General features: G+C 38.2%; 1 protein-coding gene across 1 annotated transcript; it reads right to left on the bottom strand.

Moving 5' to 3' along the window:
• Nucleotides 1-435: 435 nt before the first annotated feature.
• Nucleotides 436-19,608, bottom strand: LOC142343203 (V-type proton ATPase subunit e-like). The gene is made up of 3 exons (XM_075394944.1): nt 19,270-19,608; nt 18,996-19,043; nt 436-890 (listed from the first exon to the last, which is right to left on the bottom strand). The coding sequence occupies exons 1-3, from the start codon at nt 19,416-19,418 to the stop codon at nt 719-721; spliced, it is 369 nt and encodes a 122-aa protein (XP_075251059.1). The 5' UTR covers nt 19,419-19,608; the 3' UTR covers nt 436-718.
• Nucleotides 19,609-20,019: the final 411 nt, after the last annotated feature.

Below are 20,019 nucleotides of genomic sequence, written 5' to 3'. Positions count from 1 at the left end.
TATACGTAAATTCATATTACCTCAATTTTGTAGCTTCGAAAGGAAAATTATAACTTAAGAATCTTCGTTCCCTCACATATTTTGCTTTTTAGATCTTCACACCCAAACAGTTTGATTTTATTTTCAATTCACTTCTTGGCTCAAAGTCGCTTTATTTTGTCAATTTTCAGAGAGGTTATTGAATGAGAAATTTCAAAAGCCTGTAGCCCTATTTTGATTGAGTGAAATTTTAATTGGGATTTTATTGTGGTCTATGCTTTCTGACGAATTGAAAATATTTGCTTTGCTAGTTTTTATTGTCTCATGTTTGGTTTGTGTTAGCGTCCAAGTTCAAATTGGCTTCCTGTGAACTTCTGTTAATTTCGAATGTTCCTAAATAACCCTCAATTTGAAATCGCAGTTTATATTTGGGTGATCTTTGTCGGGAAAAGTAAATAGAATAAAATATAAATTGAAAATCAGCAAGTTGGTACATAAATTGGGCGCCTTTTCTTATAATTAAATGTACTTCAAAATATAGAAACTTTGTTGTTTTTGATCACGTCTTATAGTTGTTGAAGGCGAACATCGTGAAGTTTGGGAATCAACAAGTAAAGGTCAGGTAATAGAATCTATTTGGTCTGTGCTTATGTTAAGAGGTGAGATATCGGTCAGCATGCATTTCAATTATATTTTTTCAAGTTAGTGAGTGGCGTGTAGTCCTGATCGTCTACAGAGGTTACTGTGGGTTCGTTATATATTGGACATAACTGGCAGAGTCGAAGAGCCAGTCTTCCATTGTTCTGTTGAAGGATTTGTTATCCCAGAAGAAGTAGACTGCTTTGATTTCGCTTCCTTTTAGCTCTGGTCCTATCAGCGGGTTCAGCTGTTGTAGAAAAATGCACAGCCAGCTGAAATAAATTTAGAGAAAAACTATAAAAGATTAGATCGAAGCCATAATAGATGTGCTCCAAAGTGACATGTCGATTTGAACTTTCAAACTATTGGTATTTAAACTTTGTGAAATCATGGCGTGATGTGATATTTAACTCAATATTTGCTAAATATTTTTTGTAACTTTGCTTGAATCACTTTTTCGAGCAACACACTTAACAACCACAAGTGCTAAATTAACATCTTTGAGCTTGCGTTCTCGGTTAGAAGTTTAGTGTAACAGGTAAATTGATTCCGAAGATACAGTCGATATTAGCCGTATTTTGAGCCATCCCACATCTAATCTGCTTTGTATGTTTTTAAATACACTCCGAATTGTGTATGCACTACATATCTATATTGTCCTATCCCCTCGATGTGTCTTTTTTATGGCATCAAAACTATCTTTCGCTGAATATTTGAATTATCTGAAAGTGTATTTTTTGTTAAATGGTGTTTCTAATATAAGTTTGTTTTTGACGCACAGCCAACTAAAATAAAAATAGAAAAAGTTCAAAATGAAGACATCTTGGAATAAGCCCCTCTTTGGTTCTGAATGATTCGAGGTTCGCCTCTACTAAGGGTTGCATGCAAGTTATTTTGACTTACTCCTAGCTATAGATACTATCTATTACTTAACGGCACGAAAACGATTATGAGCAATGTAGTCGGCAAAATGTGTGCTTTTTTTCAAAACGTTTTCTACGTTTAGCTTCTTCTTGAATGTTGTAAACTCTGACGGAAATAACAGAAGTTCGATATTTTTGAATTGATTCATGTAAGTATAGCAACAACGTGTAAGCATTAAGACGTACAAAGCAACAAGTGATACTTAGACGGCAAGGTTTTTTCGATGCTCTTTTACTGGTTTTTTGTCTGATGTTATTGACGTCAAATCAGTTCGTATTCAATCGGCAATTGTCTAGAAAACCTAAAAATATTAAGCCGAAAACCACCTCAATCGGTACATATCGTGGTTATATTTACTTAAAATTAGGTTAATTGAACTTTTTCGGAACTTTCTACGTATATTAGAACGTATTTAAATCTTATTTTAAAGTTTAGAAATACTCGAATCTGATTGGCTAAAATTCGCTGTTTTATTTACTTCGTAACATCCTCCGGCCCGGAAGAAGATGTTGGGAAAACTGGTACAAGTTTTACAAGCGGGCGGACAAGTGAACCAGTCGACGTACGTAAAACGGCGGAGCGCGCGACGCTATCGGAGCCGTAACGGAGTTCCACAATCCGAGCGGTTGGGTAGTAACCCCTAGGGTTGGTTTCTTCAACTATCCAAACCAAGTCACCGGTCTTAAGGTGTTGCTCGGCAGGCGTCTGCCACTTAGAGCGTCGGTTCAGTGTCGGTACGTACTCTCTGATCCAACGGGACCAGATCGCATTAGCGTACGACTGCGCACGGGCGTAGCGTTTACTGTGGTCAAGCTCATTATTGCCGACAACAGACGGAATACCGGTAGAGTATTCTCCTAAAAGAAAGTGGTTGGGCGTTAAAGCGTTCAAATCGCACGGATCGGCGCTTACGGGTGTTAAAGGACGCGAATTGAGAGCATTCTCCACGAGACAAAAGGTAGTATGCAGTACCTCATCCGTGAGGCGACGCGTGCCAAGAATAGTATACAACACGCGCTTGAAGCTGCGTACCAACCTCTCCCAGATACCACCTTGATGTGGTGCGCTGGGTGGATTGAACCTCCACTTAATACCTTTGTGAGCGAGCTCAGCTGCAATGTTGACAACGTTCCACTTTTCAATACTTTCTCGGAGTTCTTTCTCCGCTCCAATAAAGTTAGTGCCATTGTCCGACCAAATCATGGCAGGTGTACCTCTACGTGACACAAACCGCTCAACTCCCATAACACAAGAACTGGTGTCCATGGATGTAACTATCTCGACATGGACAGCGCGAGTAGTGAGACAGGTGAAGAGGAAGCCCCACCTTTTCTCAGTAGTACGGCGGACAGTAACATAGAATGGCCCAAAGTAGTCAACGCCAGTGTTCGTGAAGGGAGGAGACTGGTAAGCAAGTCTCTCCTTAGGTAAGTCAGACATGATTGGTTGCATAGTTACAGCTTGGAATTCTCGGCATCTTAGGCAGTGTGCTTTGATGGAACGCAAGGATGATCTTAGTTTCAGTACTGTGTAGTGTTCCTGCACAATTGATCTTAGGTATTCAACGCCCTGATGGTAATGCTTTACGTGCGTGTGTTCAAGGAACAGTTTTACAAATGGATGACGTGCATCTAAGATGATTGGGTGCTTTACGTTGAACCCAACTTCAATTAACAGCTTGATGCGGCCCGAGGAACGGATTAGCCCATTTGGACTAATAAACGGTGAATGTGGAGCAATTCGGCTACTCCGTTTAACGAATTTATTGTCAATGAGATCTTTTCTTTCGGCTTCAAAAGACTCTCCTTGCACCAAGTACTGTAGATGACGCTCGGCTTCGTCAAGCTCAGTAGGGTCAGTAATGCTACCATCGGGGTTACGGTAGCCGGCATGTTTCGGCAAAAGCCGGAGAACGTATGCGGCAATGCGCAAGTACTTTTGATAAGAACTAAACTTATCAAACGGAAACAATGAAGGAACAGGAGTTGTCTGTTTTTTGACCGATGTAGTCAAAGATACAGTGTCTTCTATGATGACTGCTTGGTTGACGCCAAGTTTGATGTTATTAATGACGTCTTTGTTCGGTACGAAAGGGAACCTTGTGTTAATTAAGAAATGTGGACCATTGACCCAACTGCTTAGTTGCAAAACCTCAGCGGACATTCCACGCGTGCCAGCGTCAGCTGGATTATCCTTAGTTGCGACGTGGTTCCATTGGTCAACGCTGGTATACTCCAAAATTTCACAAACGCGGTTTGCAACAAAGATTGGTTGCTTTTCATTAGAGTTTATCCACTGAAGAACGGTCGTGCTGTCTGTCCACATGAATACTTGGTTAACAGTTACAGTAAGTGCCTGAATAATTTCGTTCTTCAGCCGAGCGGCAAGTAGAGCTGCTTGCAATTCCAGTTTTGGGACAGTCATTACCTTCATTGGCGCCACGCGCGCTTTCCCCAAAACAAACGCAAGCTCTGTTTTTATCTTGCCCGTAGGAGTTGTCACTCGGGCTCGGAGAAATGCAACGGCACTAAAAATATCCTGAGAACTGTCACCGAACATATGCAACTCTATATTATCAAAGGGTCCACTAAAGTAACTTCGAGGAATTTTGATGTTTTCAAGCTTTGGTAAGTCCGCACTCCAAACCAAAAATCTTCGAACCATGTCCTGTGGGAGCTCGTCATCCCATTGTTGTCCTGTGACACGCCAGATGTCTTTTAAGAGCAGTCGCGCAGCGACGGTAAACGGTGCGACAAGACCAATGGGGTCAAAGACTTTCGAGACAAGACTTAGGACCAAGCGTTGCGTGAGGGACTTGGTGATGGCGCAGCTTGTACCCCGACTCACAACTAAAGTGTCATTAGTGTGATCCCACTTTAACCCTAGCACATGCGATGAATCCTCCTGACATGAAACAATAACCTTGGGCTCAGTGGATTGAGGGGAACCATCAATTCGGTCAGCCAGATTTGGTACATTGCTTACGAACTTTGTAAGCTTGAACCCACCGAGATGGAGAAGATGTACCAATTCCTTCGATCTATTGATGGCTTTCTCGGGAGACTCCACTGAGTCAAGGTAATCGTCCATGTAGAAGTTTTCAAGGACGGCTTTTGCAGCTTCGGGGTAAAACTTGGCATTGTCTCTCCCGGTGCGTTGTAATGCATAGTTGGCGCATGTGGGCGAGTCTTTAGCCCCGAATATATGGCGCGTATATTGATACACTACAACGTTTGTTGTGGGGTCCTACCGCCACAAAAAGCGAAGTGATGGTTGATCTGATGGTAACACGCCAACCTGTAGAAACATTCCCTCGATGTCGGCGGAGACGGCATATGGATGTTGTCGGAAGCGAAGAAGTACGTAAATAAGATTTTGGAGCAGATCAGGGCCAGTGAGCAAAGATTTATTTAGTGAGGCGCCATGAAATTTTGCTGCTCCATTGAGCACCCTACGCACCTTACCCGGTTTGTTCGGGTTTAAAACAGCATGGTGGGGTAGGTACCACTCTTTATCGGACCGGTTCTCAACCTTGTGAGCGTCCGGAACCTCAATTACATACCCCTTATTTAGGTCTTCCTTGATGGTGTTAGTATACTTCTCTCTAAGGTCTTCATCCTTGGCTAATCGTTTTTCGAGAGATTTTAGTTGCACAAGGGAGGAGAAGTAATTATTTGGGAGCTTGGTGTTATCTGCTTCCCATAGCATTCCGACATCGTATCTCAGGCCATTGTGTATGGTGGTACTCTCAAGAATTTCGTGAGCCCTTGCGTCTGCTGCAGATCTTGAGTCGACCTGCTTATTCGCTCCGAATGATTCAATGTCGTACCATGACTTTACTTGACTTGCTAACTCATTGTCATGTTCGATATTCGCTTTAAAGCACGTTGAGGTTATACAAGAACTTGATGGTAATGGACCGCTTAAGACCCAACCTATGGGCAAGCGTACGGCAACGGGTGAACGCTTCTCATCGGCAGAGAAGTATTCTAACGGGCGGATGGCATGATAGACATCTTGTCCGAGTATCATCTCAATGTCTTTATAGGAATATGTTACGGGATCAAGGACTGCTAAGTGTGGGTAAGTCTCTTGCAGGGCCTGTACATTAATTATATCTGAGCCGACGTTCAGACTCTCTTTAACGAAAGGGTTGACGGTGAATGGTTCGAAATCTTGTTGTTCTCTTGGTTTCACAGTAACTTCAACAACCCTAGTATCAACTACTTCTTCGGTATTAATACCCTTGACAGTTAGCTTTAGTGCTTTACCGTGCAAACCGAGTCTATCTGCGAGACTACCGGCCACCCAAGAGTTACTGCAGGCGGTATCACACAAAACTAAAGCCTTAGTATCTAAACCGGACGAATTGACCAACTGCAATTCAGTCACCTGAAGGAGCCCCTTAACATCAGTAACAGATGACATTGTTGTGGTCTTATTAGGCTGGAGTTGACTAGAAGTTGCTTTACTTTGACCTGTGTTGCCAGAAGGTTGAATGGTATTGGAATTTGTCGACTGTTTTGTTGGGAAAACCCTATCTGCTCCATGCAATAGTGTGTTATGCGAACTATTGCACCCTTCTGCTCGGCACTTTCTTGGTTGAGGGCACTGGCGGAATGTGTGCTTGTCCCGTAAGCACGAAAAGCAAAGTTTGTTATCCGCCACCAACTTAGCTCTCTGGGTTGGAGTCTTTTCCTTGAAAACTCGACACTCCCATAACCGGTGGTTACCTTTGCATACAATGCATCGAAAGTAAGTATTTGTGGAAGCAGATGGCATTTGCTTCTTTGTTTCCCTTTGTTGCGAATTTGATGCAAACACTTTTGAGGCTGTTTTGGTCTTGGTTACTGAAGTGATGTTCTCTTCAGGTTTGGCCTTGGTTGCGCTTTGTTTCATAAGATCATGGGCCTCAGCCTTTTCTTTAAGCCAATCGTTAAAGTCGAGGAGGGTAGGCTTAACCCAGTGCTTCTTAACCGTAAAGAGTGACCATGACTCTTTCATGTTTGGTGGTAACTTCTGTACCGCTTGGTTAAGTAGGGAAGCGCTCTTCAAGTCAGCATCATATGATAGTGACTTGAAAACCCCAACGAGGCTGGATATGGCTGCAGAATAGTTAATGATGTTATCACTATTGTGCATTTTAAGAGGCGGAAAGTTGCTTAGTTTATCCAAGTGTGCACTTACGACTGCCTGTGGCTGGCCAAATTTACGTTCTAAAGTCCTCAGTGCATCCTTGTACATTAAACCACAGTAAGCAAATTCGGCGATTGCAATCTTTGCTTTACCGGTGACGAGGGTTTTGAGGTATGTCAATTTAACGTCATCAGTTAGGGATTGCGAGTCAATCGCGCTTTTGAATTGACCATACCACTCGTGCCATTGTAATGGATCGCCATTATACTGAGCAAGTTTCCATTCTGGCAAGGGGTCATTTTTCTTGCTGGTTATTGCATCAGCTAATTCCCTAATCAATGACGCATTGTCCGGTATCGGAGGGGCAGGTGCAGACACCTGCGGACCACTCCCATTCAAATGAGTGGGCCCAACATAAGGGTATGTTGGCTGGAAAACCGGAGTGGCCAGACCAGGTACAATATTACTTATAGTTGCAATCGGGTTTTCCTGATGTGTGCCGGATGGTGATTGCATATCAATCAAAAGGGGTGAATTCGAATATATTTGTTGTGGAAAAGTAGTTACTGATGGTGCGATGTGTGCCTGTACATTTGGAGCAACATTATTTACGGTAGTAATGTCTTGGTTGACTAATGACGGTCTGTGCTGCGGAAAACGCCAATGACTCGTATTTGGCACAAAACTTTGGCCGAGAGGGATATTGGGCATATTTGGGAAAGGAGGAGCAACAGAACGTACAACTTTGTGTACTCGGTTATTACTGTTCTGAAAATTGTTATTGACGAGAGGCTGGTTAATTAAAGGGGCGTGTGGGATGGGAGCAGTGAGGTTAGGTGCGAAGACTGGGTTCGGAATGGGAAGGACGTTAGGATGAGCGGGTTCGGAGTTATGCTGTTGAATGTTTGGACTTGGTGGGGCGCTTGGGTGCAGGGGAACGTTGATTGCGGGGGCTGGATGATTTGTCGGAAAAGGAGGAAGAGTGGCGTTTGGTGCTCGGGGGACAAAATTAATTTGTTGTCGGGAGCATATTTGCTGGGCCGAATTATTCTTGGGTAGACTTGATGTTTCAGGTCCCCTGGATTGTGAAATTTGAAGTTGTGCGTTTGGAAATAACTCTGTTGCATTATTCTGATTTTTTTGCGGTGCGAACGGCTGTGGTGGAATGGGCTGTTGAATGGGTGGTGAAGAAGCCCCTGGGGCGTGTACAGAAGGCGGCTGACTATCTGCGGTTCCTTTATTAGTTGTGCTTGGAAGCGCCATGCCTTGCTGGCCTGTTTGATCCATTTGCGCTCTTAGGTGCGCCTGGTACAACGCCTGTGTGTTAGCAGCAGCCAAAAAATTTTCAGGTGGAGTATAATAGGGGTCGAGTTGCTGCAAGGTCTCATTGCTTAGAATGTAATTGCCTCGACAATTTTTTGGAATGGAATGCCTTGAAATTTCAGTGTTCTGATCTTCCACTGTTTTGGTGTTGTTGTGGCTAGGACATTCTGGAGGGTCAATCATAACCTGTGGTTCGCTAGTTTTCTCCTCATTGTGAAAACTTAAAGCAAGTGAGGTGTTGATCCAATCTTGGACAGCCTTTTCACTTCTCATTGAGCTCCTGGCACTTGCAGTTGTTTCAGATTGGCTACCTTTAGAAACGGCGTCCAGCAATTCAAATTCTTGCAGGGTTGCCTCTGCCAACCGTTTCCTGTTGTTTTCCTCCAGTTCATCCAATTCCATTTGCTTTTTCTGTTTAGCAAGGCGAATGGCTGCTTCATTCTGTTTTTCAATTTCTTCACGCTTCATCTTAGCAATTACGTAATCATGTTTACGCTGACTAGATGTTTTTGACGATGTCATAATTGAGGGAAGTCTAGAATGAATGGAAGCCCTCGGTTCCTGGAACTCGCTCACTTTATCATCAGCAGAGTTGATGTAGTTTCGTGCTGAAGTGAGTATCTTGTCGTTCTTAGTTGTCATTGCTTCCAAATAAGACTCTAATGAAGGAACAAGTGCACTTGGATCTTCTGTTTTTCCAGCAAATGCAATCAGGTCCTCATTTTTGTCTACAACGGTCATAAATGCTTCGTTGCACTTTGTTACTAGGCGTTCAACTTTCACTCGCCTACTTTGACTATTTATACAATGAAGAATATCTTCATGTATAGCATGCAATTCAGCTTCACGCTTTGACCTGGCAGCGTACAACTTTTTGACTTTTTGATCAAGACTATTAGACATTACGACGTTATTATTTCCAAATACAATCAAAACTACCACTGCACACGGTTATCTATTATATGCACACTCCAAACAAATCAAACCCACGCGAATTAAACCCAATGCAAAAGACACCAAACACAGCACACTGTAGGCAGTCTGTAAAACAAACCGCCCAAAGAGCAAAGAAAGTCGTCGAGCACACTGTGCCCGACAAAAACAGAAGTGGAGCGCTGAACACTATGCGCTCAACGCAGAGGGAGACAAAGAACACACGGGAAGTCGAGCGAGGAGCGGGCGACGAAACGGAAACGTGACGGACGGGAAGTCGGACGAGCAACGCGCGACGCAACGGGAACGGGACAGACGAGAAGTCGAGCGAGCAGTGCGCGACGGAACGGAAACGGGACGTGCGGGAAAGCGGGTGGAAAACGCGCTACGCAACGAAACGGGACGGTGGGAGAGAACGGGCGGGAAATGAGGTTGGATAGAACTATGTTAGCAGACCACAGCAAAAACTCAAGCAAACAACCTAGCCGTAACTCCAGAACAAACTTAAGTCACACCCCAGGAAGAAGGAGAGAAACTACTGCAAGACAACCTAACATAGTTCATAATGGGTTTATAACGACAAATTTAACGACAAACTAATTTACGGCAATGCAGTAGTACACTAAAAGGATGTAAAGGTCAAGGAATTTACTAGCCGTAACTCCAGAATAAACTTAAGTCACATCCTATCAAAACCCAAACCAAAACAAACAATCAGCATACTAACGGTATTAAACAAACTACAGCAAAATTGAATGAACTACAATAGTGTATTTGTAGACTAAGACAGTTGGAAAAGTCAAGAAACAATCCAGCCGTAACTCGAGAATAAACTTAAGTCACACCCTAGAAGGTAACAAGACCAAACCAACTAGCAATCATACAGGTACACAAAACATAGAGCAGCAAAATCAATATACTACAACAGGAAGGCTAGTAAATTAGTAATGTTGAAAAGTTGAATGACAATCCAGCCGTAACTCGAGAATAAACTTAAGTCACACCCTAGAAAACTATAAGAACTAAACAACAAACCAGCATACTAGCATACTCAACATACTACAGCAAAAACAACAACATACTTCATCACATATGACATACTACATCGAAATCTGGAAAAGTAGCGGAAGAAAACGAAAAGCGAAGTTTTGGGAGAGCGACGTTATTGAGAAGAAAAAAATCGTAACACGGAAAACTAAAGAGCGAAAGGACGAAAAGGACGCGGGCAAAACGGTTCATAAACGATCGACGAGAAAAATTATGGGAATTCGATATATATTTTTTTGTAGGCCGGAGGCTGTAAAAATTTTCACAATATTTTTGTGTTAATTGAGTTTCACTCAATTTACGAACCTTCTTGCTGGAAAATTGATTTTTTTTGACAAATTTGTCAAAATTTTACACTTTTGTTCAATTTTTCCTATTTTTGGTCAACATTTCTGCAATTTTTTGAATACGGAACGGTAATCCAGTAAATTGGACGGTTTTATGCCTGAAAGTACGGTTTTTCAATATTCTATTTTGATATGCTATGTTTTTTTGATTTGCATCAAAATTGACCAAAAATTTTCAAAATTGAACAAATTAGCATAATTTTCTTTCAATTTTCTCATTATCAGAGGTTATTTTTGATGTACGAACCGACTGTATTAATTTTTTCGAAACTTTGGTAAATCTACCGAAAATTTTCGAAATCGATGTTTTTTCTTGTCAAAAATTATGTTTGTGGGGGGTTGATTGAGATTAGTGAGCTTTTTAAACACTTTTTCAGTAATACCGGGAAATCCTTGAACTTACGTTGATTTTTTTTGGGGGGGGAATGGGTTTCCTGCCGTCTAAATCAAAAGTAAGTCAAATATATTGCAGTCGAATATATAAAAGAAACTGAGGTTCAGTCTTACAGTTGTGGAGATAAGCTGCACTATCAGATTGCCGATTGTGAACGTTTGTTTTTCTTCATTTGGCAAAATCGTTCTCGAGTGAGCCCATTGTCTTGATGTCAATGCATTGGCGGTCATTCAGTTCCGTAGTCTGCTTTGCTTGTGTGTTCTCATCTAATTGACATTCCAATATAGCCAATCTTTTCTTTTGCTCTTCGGGACTAAACCACATTGATCTAGAAATGGAACCTCCTCCTCTGTTTTCCATTGTTTGTTAGGCGTCTGAGTGCTAAGAGGGAATCTTGCCACTTCGCCGTCCCCATAAGTGTTATGCGGATCTGAATATTGGGGTATTGGTTGCGTGTAGACCGAACGATTAAAATGAGGTATCATTGGAAAGCACAGTGTTGCAAATCACGCGACCGGAGGGCAGTTCACACGAGCAGAGGGCAGCGTACGGTCATCATTTGTCGATTTATTTGCCTTATGAATTATTAATTTTATCACAACAGATAGTAAGCCGGGGGCGGCACCAATGTAAACTCTGACGGAAATAACAGAAGTTCGATATTTTTGAATTGATTCATGTAAGTATAGCAACAACGTGTAAGCATTAAGACGTACAAAGCAACAAGTGATACTTAGACGGCAAGGTTTTTTCGATGCTCTTTTACTGGTTTTTTGTCTGATGTTATTGACGTCAAATCAGTTCGTATTCAATCGGCAATTGTCTAGAAAACTTAAAAATATTAAGCCGAAAACCACCTCAATCGGTACATATCGTGGTTATATTTACTTAAAATTAGGTTAATTGAACTTTTTCGGAACTTTCTACGTATATTAGAACGTATTTAAATCTTATTTTAAAGTTTAGAAATACTCGAATCTGATTGGCTAAAATTCGCTGTTTTATTTACTTCGTAACAAATGTAAAATAAATCAGATTTGCAACTCGCCTTTTGTGGGCCTTTGGAAAATAACCCCAAAATTGTGCCCCAAATTGCTTTTGTGACGGCTTTTGTAAACTTCTATAGATCCAACAATGAAAATTTGATTCTGATATGTATTTCTTAAATTCCTATTTTGAGATATCAATGGTTCAGCAAAGTTGCTCATTGAAAACTTCATTTAAACCCGCCTGTTTTCGGTGCTAAAAATTACCAGCAACCTGGCAAGATCTTCTGATCTGGCTAAAATATGAAAATTTAAAAGTAAAAAGGAGGCTCAGTAATGTGCATTAACGCGTAAAGTTCCGACCCCGCTCATCTACATTTTTCAATTAATTGTCTACCAAATGAAGAGAACAAAAATTAACATATCAACATATCATTCAACAAACTACTAAATGAATACAACAATCTACTTTAGAGGGCCTATGAGACCTGTGACTATCATAATATGACTAGCCGAAAAAGACGGCGATACAAATCAAATAATTACAAATATTAATTACGACCAAAACTCGTCCATTTTTTGAAAACCATCAGTGACCAAATCAAAATGGCATCAGATCAAACTTATACTAAGAAGACTTAACTGTACTCTATTAGAAGGAAGTATGGGACTTTTCCTCAATGCAACTTCGTAAGGGTGCGACAAGAAATGAGCAAAAGGGCAAAGTTTAAAAAAAGTTACTTTTTCCAAACGAATTAATTTCAAACTGATTATAAACATTATGCATTAAATGAAATCATTGAGAGATTCTTTTATAACTCCATAGAGAGCGATTGAGACCTTTCACGATCCAGGATATGTCATACGACTACAAACAGAACGACAAATATAGGCAAAAACGAAAAATTAGCTCGAAAAAGTTTGCACGAAAACTATTTCCCAGCCTATTAAACATGAAGTTGTTCACTAAAAACATTATAAATCATTGATTGCGTTTTTTCAAATGAACAGAGGACCGCCCATTATTGTGATACTGTGAAAAGAAAATAAAAACCTACAAAATTGTGCAAATATGCAAAAATCACGAGTATTTCATGAAAACTGGTTGTACCAAGAGTAAATAACATTTGAGAAAAATAAAACCGTTATAAGAATTGAATTGTAGTTCAATGAATAAGAAGGGATGTTATTTGTCTACAGAGATGCTAAGCTACAAGTTCACAGAAACAAGATTGGTAAAGCTCAAAAATTCTATTTTCTTTTTTAAAAAACAGGTATTTAAACCCATAGCCAACATAAGCTTTTGACTAAACGAGTAGACAGTTTATCTTGCAAGTCCATGGAAAACTAATTGCGACTGTTATTAGTGAGACTTAGTCATAAGACTATAAAATAACATTAATCTTCTTTTGCTTCTCCTTCATAATCTTAAAGTCTTTTTTGTAAAACGACTATCACAAAATGACAGCAAAAAGAACCACAAAAATTGAAAAGTATCTAATATTAACAAAATTCATCGGAAACAAGCCCTGAAGACGTCAGTCAAATTGTTTAAACAACAGGAAATTTATTGTTCGGCAAAACATTAAAGAGACCTGTCAATAATGAGGCTACATTATGAAAACGATTCAACATTGTAAACTATGAAAAAAAACGCATAGCAGAACAAGAAGGGTTAAGTTGAAGAATACTTTTTTATAGAAATTTAATAATAAAGTCCATAAAACCATTAGCTATATACCGATATCATTTATTAAGTTCATTTATGTTAAAATCATGTTATGAAAACAATAAATATGTTTAGTTACAAGTTTTTTTTAAAGATTTTGTCAGTTAGATGGTGAAGTAATGTGACAATTTACCAAGGAAACAAAAACAACAGCGAAAATTGGCAGTTATGCACAAAAAAAAATTTGTTTGAAAACTTGTAGTGCCAAAAGCAAGAAAACGTTTTGTTAAAACACTCCGCCACAAAGTTACTATAAGGAAGGAAGTTTGACCTGTATTTTCTGAGAATACGCAAAAAGTTGACTGAAACAATTTTAAAAACATACACGTTCAAAAAATCAGCAAAATTTCCTTAATAGAAATACATTCAATGATATAAGAGACATATGGTAACAACCTAATGCTTGGTACAGGTTCACTTACATCTTGTGAGTAAACCATTTTGTTCTATGAGTGGTTAGACTTATTAATCAGACTGCAAAAAAAACAAAAATTAAGTCAAAACACAAGAATTCAGTTGAAGTTGACTTAAACTCTTCCTCAAAGCCATAAAAATTTAGGTTCTCTGAAAACAAACTATATCTACATTCGGCATCATTGTTACTTCAATTGGAGCTGTCATTAATGGAGCTGTGAATAAAAAATTTCGACAGTACTAACATTGAAAAATAAAAGAAAAGTTTTCTGAAAAAGGCATCAACAAAATAAAAACTGATTTACTGATTATAGGATTATTTGCTGATTGTAAGAATCAATGATATCGAATTTATCTCTGATTTTACCGCGCGCCCAACAAACCGCCCAATTGATCCAAGTGTTTGCGAATTACACCAACGGTGAAGTGAAATTCTTCAATTATTAAAAAACGACGATGCTTTTTGTGTAATTAATCGAGTTTAATGTGCAGTTCATAGGGCACCTGATTTCAACTAGTGCTCTTTTGGAAATTAATGAGTTTTTTCAAGGTTTCTAGGTGAATACATCTGGCGAACTTTTAAAAAGTAGGCCAAAAAAGCACATTTGTTGCCATTTTTGATGAAAGTTCGAATTGTTAAAATTTTATCAAAATTTTCAGCCGAAAAACATCAAATCAATTCAGCAATGCTTTTCTATCTCTAAGGGTAACAATAGCACTCCACCGTTTAAAATTTAATGGTGGAGTGAAATTCTTCAAATATTAAAAAACGACGATGCTTTTTGTATAATTTTATTTGCATCAGTTCAAGGATCATAAGAAGTTAATGCGCGAATGGAGGTGTGGGATTTTCTGCTTTTAGCCCATTCTGGTCGTATTATTGGTAGGTGCCATTGGATTTTTGGTAAGGTATTGTTCAGCCTGTATGTCTTCAGTTGTTGGCTTTAGTTTTCTATGACTTTATCCTTGTATTTTTTAATCAAATTTTTAGTGATTTTATGAGTTTGTGAATATAGTTTTTCTAGTACAACTTTTTGACCATTCTAGCAAAGTAAAAATGACCTCCATTTTGTACACGTCCGTCTGTATTGGAGAATCCATCAAGTATCACTGAGAGTTCGGTACTGTTTTATATTGAAAGTATTCTGTGTCTACTTAATTTGGTAAATAATTAAGCCAAAAGTGTAGATGAACGGGTTGGAACATGGTGCGAACCGAGCCTCCTTGATCCCCTTTTTGTTAAATTTATCCCTTGTTTGAACTTTTGCATTGGGTCAGATCGGGAATTTTGAGTTTCTCAGATTGAGCTCCATGACGTGATATGCCACCGTTTCTTGTATGCAATCTAAAAGTTGTCAGTAATTCTAATTTCATTTGTAGATACCGCTCAATACTGTTAATGGCTATAGCTCATTGCTCTGGACTGGATGGCACTTTGCTCAAGACTGCTCTTTAAACGCAGGCAGATAAAACAGCTGGTTTATTTTAATTGCATTGATGAGTTAAAATAGTTTTTATGAAAAATTGTGGTTCTGCTGCTCAAACGTGTATCCAGGTTCCTCGTTACCTGTAGAATTAGGTGCTGGAGAGTGAAATATCATTAAAATTTGAAGTACTTATTTTAACTGGACTAACGTTCATTTTCTTTTTGACTTGCAGTTGTGCTAGTTAAGGTATCCCTCAAAGGCTCTTAAAAAACAATGAGGTTGCTCTTCTTATTTGATGTTTCTGATTATTTTTAGTGATTAGTTCAAATATTAAAGGCGAGTTTGCATGCGTCATTTTTTAATCATTGCGAAAACCTCTAAGCTCGTGCTTTAATCATTACCTTCTTGAAAGCTGTCGAAATTTACACTACAAGCACATTCTCAGGGCCTTTATCACTCCTGCTTAATCAGTCTTAGATTTTAAATCAACGTCGGATTTTGTTTGTGACAAGCAGTTCGAAATGTTGCATCCGTTGTTATTTATAATGAAAATTGCGTTAAGTGAAGGTCTTCCTTTTTTAAATCCCTGAATGGCTATATTGACTTGACTCAAAAGAGAGTACTGAAATATCCAGACATTCTAATTCGTTTTGAATCAATAATTTATGGTGCTGCACTAAAATGCTCTATTGCGTTTATGAGTGTGTACTGCGAATGGCAGGAATATTAATGGATTTAGAAGTCAAATTGGTCTGTTAAACTGTCCAACGTTGTCAATCACCGCCTGCTAGTTCCATTTAGTGATTGAAAATTATTTAAAATTGCTGTGTATTTTGCATGCAATTTTATTTCGGCTTTTTCGAGTTTCTGCTAAGTGGTGGATCAAAACGGTTCGCTAAAATCAAAAAAATTAAAACGATTAGGGCGAACCATAAAAAACACTGTGTCTCATTGGACTCATCCTTCCACGTTTAAAATTTTGACCGATTACCATGACGCATTCAAATAAAGTAATTCAATTTAATTAGATTGAGCGCATAAATTGATTGAATTGATGGACCATTGGAAATATGCACCTGCCTAGTACTGCTTGAGTCTTTGATTTCGGTGCGGTAAATCTTGCTCCTTTCTATAGATTAAAAATCAATCGTACAAAAGTTTTGTCATTTTTTAGACCTGTTATTTTTATAGAGCCTAGAACTTCGTAAACTTTGCTTGATAGATTTGAGGCATTAATATTTCACTCATATGCAATGGTGAAAACAGTGATATGGCACAGGTTTTGAGGAAATAAATTACTTTAGGAATGAAACAAATCAGACAGATTGATTTAACTGGGGTTCCATCAGGTGGTAAATTAATTTTAAAATTTTGCTGTGATTTATGTACAAGAAGTGTGTTGCATTTTGTTATAATTTTAGTTTACTTGTTTAACAAACGTTCTGGTGTTTTAAATAAAATGATAGAGTATATTTTCATTGCTTCGACTGGAAACAAACTAAGCGATGGTGAACATGAATGGAGTTTTTCATTAAGTGTTCTTCATAATTCATGAATTGATATAGGCGAAGTTGGTGCTTGGTTTTTATGGCTCTGAGAATGTTACACATTTAAAGAGGTTGATAATCAAGCTTTTGATCAAGCTTAATTTTAAAACGACCGCCAGGAATTTACATACTTGGTAATGCCTTCTGTGGACTTTTAAGGTTTTTCGATACTTCCTTACATGTTTTATAATTTTTGTAACTGTTTTTCACAATTAAAAATCGATACGTTAACCGTGGAGAATAGCCGCATAAGGACATGAATTTCGTCACTTGAACTTACTGATAACGTAACAATTCGTGACAATTTTGAGCTTTAATTGGCCTCTTTCTTGCAGTTGTCTTAATGCACAATCAATATTGCGAGGGACTTTTCGGCAATTAATCACCAGTTAGGCTTTCTTTCATTTTGGTTGAATTGACACGTTGTTCTGTCTCGTTGAAATTTGTTACTGTGTAGATGATGTTGTGGATAACAGTGACCGAGTGAGTAGACAACGGTGACAAGATCTTGTCACTGTGGTTCACGGTTGATCGAAAACAGGCATCGTGGACAAACCTGACGGATGTTTCCAATCTCAAGCAAATTTGAACTAGTTTTGCTTACTGTCACTGTTGTTCATAAGTTAAAACATGGTCATAAATGGCACTGGTTGTTTCGATAATTTTATTGGATCAGATGTATCATTTGCATCATGCTGTTGTTTTAAAAAGACAGTAATGGGCGTAGAAGTGTACAAGCTTAGGGGAATCCAGTAACAGCGTTTTTGGGCGTTTAGATAATTCTTTTTTTTGAAAACGAAAATTCATGTCTCTATAATTTGTTATGCAGTAATTGAATCGTGTTTTTAGTTAATTGGTAGTTTTTTGTCGAGCTTATTGGAGAATTTTTCTTTTTATTGAATGCGAGTTTAAATTTTGGTGTTTAGAAACCTGCATAGAAATTGTTTGACAACACTCGTTATTTTCAGAAGGGCTTGATCTTCTTAAAACTTGAATCATGCTTTTGTGATAGTAACTGCCTAAAAAATTTGTCGATAGCCTAATATAACAAACGTTTATTAAGCTACAAATTCAATGCTTGAAAAGATTTTAACATGTCGTTGTTTTGCGTCCAAGTGCTTTTAAGATTGATAACTTGCAGTTGATTTGAACCTCAATTGTTCTGAGTATTAAAGTATGAAAATTTGTTTTTCAGTAAGCAATACTAGGTAAATTTGCTCTGGGCTTTAATTTTTAAACTGAATTATCCGGTGAAAAATTTAAATAGCCTTTTTTCTTGAGATAAATTGGTCCTGAGATTAAAGACTTGTTCACCCCTTATAAAAAAACAAATTTTGAAATTTATGCACAGTTTTCCGACAAATGAATAATCTAGCAGAAAATTTAAAGGAAACAGTTAATTTAATTAATTTCTCTGAAATTTATTTCAACGTTTATTTTCTCATCTTGTTTCTTTTCATAAAATGTTTTGGTTTTCATGTTCTGATAATTTGTTTTCACTGATACTTTGATTGTTTTGCCATGTTATATTTCAACATTACTGCCAGTTGAGAATCTCCTTTCTTGGGTTTGTCAAAGTTGGTAATCAAAAAGAAGCGTTTTTTTCAACGCCGTCCTTTAATTATTTTAGATGAATGGTGCGTTGAATACTAAGCAAAAGTTGTAGAGTTTTTGTAGGCATTAGGAGAAAATTTTGATCTTAGAATTGGTGGTAATATCTTTGAAATGAATTGACAACAGAGATTTAAATTAATCGAATCTGAATGTCTTCGTTTTTTTAGAATTTCTCAGTTTCAAGTCTCGGCCCCATGTCGGTTGTAGTTAACTTAAAGGAAGCATATATGAATTTTATTTTAAAATTTTTGATGGCGTCAGGATTTAATTTGTAGATGAGCACTTCAAACTATATTAGGGTTACAATTATTTTTGTGTGGTTGAATAAAGCTCTATTATTTAGTGTACTGTTTGTGCTCGGATAAGCATTGCTGATGCCTAATCAGTTTTTCCTGATCAATTTATTTCAACATTTTGTAAGAGATAAAAGTTTTGCGAATACTCAAAATGTTTGCTCGGATCTATAAACACTGCCTTCTTTGATGCATACTAGTAGATATTTATGATTCAGTTTATATAGTATTTAATGTGGTACTTTGTGAAGATGGGAACTTACAAGACATACATCCAGAGAGTGGCCAGACATACCGCCAGCTGCACTTGCCTGAAATGAAATTTGATATTGAGTTACGTTGTCACACAGGTGGCTACAACTTGGCCCTCTAAATCTGCAGTTTTTTGATGTTAATCTGGATATTATTTTTTGTTTACCGAGTTAATCCTGCGCATTCAGAGGATTGTCAAAATAGGCGTCAATAAGTTAATAAGAATTAAATTTAGAAATTTAATTAGAGGATAATAGTTGAGGAAACTCAATTAGAAGAACTCACTTTCTAATGTAGGCGTCTTTGATTAAGATTCCTCCGAAAAATATTCCTGCAAGGGCCACAAACACAGAAAATGCAGTGATTCCTACTGAAACCCCAAACGTAGTCGTATTCATAGTTGAGTTGACAGTGGAATCCAAAATATTGTCCATGATCACAGCAACCTAATGTTGAGCTTTGCTGTAATATAAACGTACAACCGTATATATTAATGCGATGTTGGTATGCAAATCTATACTTTATTGTTGTTCGCGTAAGAGTGCGTAGCTGTAAAAGAGAAATGATGAAGTTTATCGGCGCAATTAACAAACAGTTCTTGTTTGTCAGGTATTGTTGTGTTCGATCTTGATATCTGATGTTTGTTTTCAGTTTCAGCCAATTGTTGAGATTTGTTTCATCGTTAACAGTAGTGCTGTTTTAATGCGTTATTACAACACCAATGCCATTTAATGAAAACTGTTTATAAATATTAACGTTTTTCGTGAAAAAGTTATTAAAATTATTTAATAGTGCTTCGACAACTCTGAGCTTTAAAACTGAACTACGCTTAGTCACCTGAAGCGGTTTTGTTTGTTGTCTGCTGAGTCTGAAAAATAGTATTTGCATATTAGTACACAAAAGTTGCTATCCTTTTCTAGGACAGCTAGACTGATTCTTTATGCTGTTTCACAACCTACATTATATCTGTAGTCTGCTTTTCAGTTCTGAACAGTGTTTCAAACATAATGTTTACTTATTCGACTTCGTGAGTGA

Source organism: Convolutriloba macropyga, chromosome 7 (assembly GCF_964194025.1).
Source record: "Convolutriloba macropyga chromosome 7, txConMacr16.3, whole genome shotgun sequence".
Taxonomy (NCBI): Eukaryota; Metazoa; Xenacoelomorpha; order Acoela; family Convolutidae; genus Convolutriloba; species Convolutriloba macropyga.
This window is presented reverse-complemented; position numbering and strand designations above follow the sequence as displayed.